At 36.9% G+C, this 5146-nt stretch overlaps 1 protein-coding gene across 1 annotated transcript; it reads left to right on the forward strand.

The window, feature by feature from the left end:
* The first annotated feature begins 267 nt into the window (after window positions 1-267).
* On the forward strand, window positions 268-2484 carry LOC131856796 (uncharacterized). Its single transcript, XM_059208722.1, has 3 exons — window positions 268-402; window positions 691-1264; window positions 2438-2484. Exons 1-3 carry the CDS (start codon window positions 268-270, stop codon window positions 2482-2484), a joined length of 756 nt encoding a protein of 251 aa, XP_059064705.1.
* The last annotated feature ends 2662 nt before the right edge of the window (window positions 2485-5146 follow it).

Below are 5146 nucleotides of genomic sequence, written 5' to 3' on the forward strand. Positions count from 1 at the left end.
TTTTCAGGGCATCCACAAAAACCAGAGAAGAAGATTAGTAACCGAGAGATGGAAATTCAGAGACTGAAGGAAAAATGGGAGGAAATAAAAAAAAGGTTCGAACCTACCTCCTGCTCGGATTGGAGGAAGAACAGGGAAGTGTGGGATATCCTTCAGGAGGGGGGTTTAAGTGTGTTTATGGAGAGGCTTAGTGGGAAAGATCCTATGCTCACCAAACACTTTATCAAGAATTGGAAGAGTGGTAAAATCTTGGCTGAGTCCTAGATGATGACTGTAGATGAGGATATAATTGCTGAAGCTACGAGGATGATCACGGAGGGCATGAAATTTTATAGGGACTGTAGCATCTCTGATAAAGTCGTAGACAAATTCCGTATAACAGATGATGAGAGAAAGAAAATGGTTAAAGTTGACAATTCCTATCATTCCCTGAAATGAATATGCAGACCATGGAGGTTTGTTTTATTTGCTACTATTACTTATATCATGTTGGATGGGAGGTTTACCAGAGCATATGGTCACCATTTTGTTTTTCTAAACCATTTTTTGCTATAAGGAAAAGGTGAGTTTTCCATATTACCTGGCCTGCTCTATGGACCACACTATCAAGGAGATTCAGAAAGATCCTAAAGGTGACCATGCCCTGCACCAAGGTCTTATGGCTCTGGTCTATAAAGTGCTTAAAGGAAGAGTATTGAAAAACCTATAAAAGGAAAATATGGTAGAAATGAGGATACGAAGAGTGAAGCCAACGACTTCAACTTTGATTCGGAGACTGAGGGCAACTCGGAGGAGACTAGCAAAAAAGGCAGGAATAAGGCTAAGAGGAAAAGGATTGTGGTGGATTCAGAAATTTTGGAGTCTAAGGCCGAATCCTTTGAAGGGAAATTTATCGACAAGAAGAAAGGGAAAGTTACTAGAAAGCAAATGCAGAGGAAGAAGACAAGTAAGGAAAGCAATAAAGAAATTAGCAAAATCTTGATTGATTCTAAGGAAGAAGCAGAGGAGAATAAAAAGGATGAGGGACAGGATAAGGAGGGGGAGGAGAATCAGGTAACGGACAACATTGAGGGTTTGAATGCCCAAGACATGCAGAAAGAGGAGCAAGAAGACAAAAGTGGCAATATTAGTGACTGTGTTGGTGAGAATGCAACTATAAAGGGTTTCTATGAGACTGTCAAAAGAGCTACGATGGGAAAGAAACCCCTGACGGAAAATGTTAAAGAACTGGCTGTTGCTATTAATAATGCGGAAGCCATTGAAAGCATGGTGGGTAAAATTATTTCCACTGAAAAAAAGGTTAAAGAGATGGAAGAAAATAAGGAGGGGAAAGAAATGGACATTGCTATGAACAATCTGGGTAGCAGAATTGATAAGATGGAGCTCACTGTTAAGAAGATTGCAAAACAAAATTTCTAGATCCTTAAAGCTTTGGTGGATAACATGAACATCCTGATCAATAGATTTGAGAGCAATACTGAGAAGGAAGTTGATAAGGAACAACCCGACAAAAAAGGCCATGAGAAGAGAACCAGAGCCAATACTAGGATCAAGGGCGACATCAAATGTCGTGAGCTAGAGGAGTTAAAGACTTTGATGAACAACATGAAGCTGATGGTTGTCCAAGCTAAGGATATAATGAAAAACATATAGTTGTATCTATCTGTCTTGACAGTTGTCTTGTTTCTGTCTTTTTACTATCGTTCTTCTTTCTGGATGCTGTCTTTTCCTGGTGTTTTTATGTAATGCTTTGTAATGCTATGTTTTAAAGGTTGTGGTCCCTTTTTATTAGGTTGGAATTTTTTTTATCTTTTGAAGTGATCAGGCCCAATTTTTTCTTGACTTTTCTATATTTCCTGCTTTGTAAAAGGTTCGGGTTCCTTTCAAAAACCTGCTTTTACTTAATCAAAACAAGTAATGATAAGAACATTTAATTGTAATAGTATGCTATGCTTATCAAGGAAACAACAATGCTACATGACTGCTAATGAGACGACAAAACTATTGGAAATATGTATTGTTGTGGTAGTCGTTGATGTCAAACTTGTTGTTCCAGATTGACATTGGTTTGAAATATCTGTGGTGCAGAGATATCTTGTTGTGTTGGTGTTTCAGGTGTTCATTGGTTGTTCCAAAATTGTCCGGGTTTGGAAAGTGTTGCTAACATTGCTTTTTAAGGTTATCTTTGTTGGAGATAGTTTTGGTATCATGGATATGATTGTTCTATGGTCTAAAAATGTCTTTGTGTTCTCTGAATGTTGTAGCATTCTTCAATTGTTGGTCGTGATATTCTATGGTTGACCTACCCTTAGGTCCAGATATGATTAGTGGGAGATTGATGTGTTTTGGGTCTCACCTTAGTGTGTGGATATCCAGATTTGAGTTATTTGAATTGGAGAGTATGTTTTGACTGTTAATTGCTTATATGGATGTGTAGCGTGTGGACATGTTGTTGGTTATGTTCTAATGATTGTAGATTGGTGAATTGATCTTTAGGAGATGTATTTTGATTCCCTCTTTCTCTTGGAGTGGATCAATGTGTTTATTTTTGGTTTGAAAGGTATATTTGTTGGCAATTTGGAGGGATTGATTATGTGTTGCATTGATGTCAACACTAGCTATTTTGTTATCTATCGGCTTCTGGTAGAGTGGTTGGACTATGATATTGATCTGGAGACCATCTCCGGTATTCTTCAATTTGGTCCAGCTTGTGGTATTGGCTTGGATTGGTTATTCATGTGTTCTTGATGTGTATCACATTCAATTGGTTTGGGATTTGATGATCTAGATGCTATCATTTGTTCTAGTAAGTCTTTTGGTTACCAGTAAGGGTTTTACTGGCAACGTTTTGATGAAGATCTTTTTATGAATCTGATAAGTGGTGTTGGTGTGGCTTCTAGAAGGTTATCAGGATGCTGATGGTTATCATGTTCATGTTTCTATTGATCATGGTGTTTCATTTGGCTTATGGTGACCTATTTTGGGTCCGATGTTATTCTGCTAGATTATGGACTAGTTTGTGCAAAGTGTTGGTTGATGCTCTCGACGTGTCACCGGTTGGATTTATTGTTTAGATTATGTTGTTTCAGTCTTAGACCGACTTGGTTTATCATTGGTTTGTAGGATTATGTAATGAATCTATTGTATTATCTCTTAGGTGGCCGACCTAATTATTTAGGTCTCGGGTTGGTATAAGTATGATGAAGATCTCTTTGTAGATCATGGTATGGTGGTCTTATGGATAGAGAATTATCTGTGTACGAATAATGTTGTAATCATGTGCAGAGGTTTTGGTCGATCATAGGTGATCGAATTGGGTTTGTGAAAAAGGTTTAAGACCTCTGGTATTGAGCTTAACCGGAACTATACTCAGGCATAGGAGATGCTATTCTTGTAGTTCATTCTTATTTTCGGATTGTTGTCTGGATTTCTTTGTAGTCAATGAGGCTCCTTTTGTGATGAGCAGTGTTCTCTAGGTAGTGTGTCTTACTACATGTGCAAGGCCCTCTTATTGTAATCACATACTTGTTGCAGAAGTATTAGCTAACTGTGGGTAGGCTTCCCACAATGGTTTTTCCCTTTACTAGGTTTTCCACGTACAAATCTTGGTGTCATGTGTTATGGATGGTTGGTTAATTATTCTAAAATTTATGTTTATGCTTAACTGTTACATCTTCTATTTCAGTATTTGGTTTATGCATTCCGGTAGAAGGTTTTGTGAGCTTAAAGTTTTATAATCTATTGACAACTGATTCACCCCCCTCTTAGTTGTCCATTGGTTATCCTAACAATTGGTATCCGAGCTTGGTCATGTTTTTGCAGAAGCTTAACCACTTGAGGAAGATCCTATGACAACTAATAATTCAACTGCATCTATTTTCCAGAGAGAAACCCCTAAGCTTGATTCGACAAATCACAAAGTATGGAAGATTAAGATGGAGACTCATTTGAGATGTATTGGGAAAAAAATTTGGGAGATCATGGAGAAAGACTATACTCATCATAATTTGGTATTTGGCAATCCTCCTCTGGCAAGCCTGGATAAGGACATTGAAAATAACTAGAGAGCTAGAGAAGCACTCTTGAGCGTACTATCTGATCAACAAATTATGGGATTAACTGACCAATCTAATGCGAAGGATATATGGGATAAGTTGAAAGCTTTGAATGAAGGTGACCCTACTATTAAAATTGCTAAACTTGATGGTTACCAGGTAAGGTATGAGAACCTAAAGATGGAAGAAGATGAAAGGATTACTGCTTTCATGGAAAGAGTTAATGAAATTATTATGGGAATTCAGTGTTGTGGTGAATCTTTCAACGATGATGAGACTGTTTCTAAAATTCTAAGAGCTTTGCCACTGACTTATAAGATGAAGGCTACTGCAATTAATGAGCCGAGAACAATGGCTAACACTTATGTTAACTGAGATACTTTGGCTAGAAAATTTTCTGCTTTTGAGCTTGAAGAATTTGGTCCTCAAGGAGCTGCAAACACTGAATCTGTTTTTCATGCACCTACATCATCTACCGGCAAGAGTGATTGGAAAGCTTTATATGTGAAGGAATTGCATGAAATGAAGAAAGACGATGAAGAGTTTGAGCAGCTGGAAGCCCTATTTGCTAGGAGAGTAACTTAAGGTCCTGATGGAAGTAAGTATCAAAGAAAATCAACTTTTAAATGTTTTGCATGTAATAAGATAGGTCATTTTGCATCTAGATGTCCTGAGAGGAATTCAAGATTCGAAGAGAAAGCTAGATATTTTAGGCCTAACCATGATTATCAGAACAAGCATAAGTATAGGAGAAACAAAGACAAATCATGTTACTATGCGGATGAGGAAGGTGTAACTGATTCTGATGATGTACTCACACAAGATTTGGCTAGTGGATCCGGTAGTGGTAAGTGTAGATGTATAAAATTGACCACTTTCCTAAGTGAATATTTAATATTCATTTTAACCTCATTCCTCCATTTAATTAAATTTTATTTAATTAAATCATTAACATTCATCTATTTGATTAAATCAATTACTCAATTTATTTAATTAAGTTCACCTAAGTCTTTCATAGCCTTTAATTAAATAAATCATTTTATTTAATTAATTCCCCTTTCTCCCCTTTTAATTAAATTTATATTTAATTA

The sequence above is a fragment of the Cryptomeria japonica genome, chromosome 7 (assembly GCF_030272615.1).
Source record: "Cryptomeria japonica chromosome 7, Sugi_1.0, whole genome shotgun sequence".
Taxonomy (NCBI): domain Eukaryota; kingdom Viridiplantae; phylum Streptophyta; class Pinopsida; order Cupressales; family Cupressaceae; genus Cryptomeria; species Cryptomeria japonica.

Excerpts from the sequence above, each read along its gene's own strand:
- LOC131856796 (XM_059208722.1), top strand. The coding sequence starts at position 268 with ATGACTGTAGATGAGGATATAATTGCTGAAGCTACGAGGATGATCACG. Across the intron at positions 403-690 it reads ATGATGAGAGAAAGAAAATG|AGTATTGAAAAACCTATAAA; the intron begins GTTAAAGTTGAC and ends GCTTAAAGGAAG. Across the intron at positions 1,265-2,437 it reads TAATGCGGAAGCCATTGAAA|CGTGTGGACATGTTGTTGGT; the intron begins GCATGGTGGGTA and ends ATGGATGTGTAG.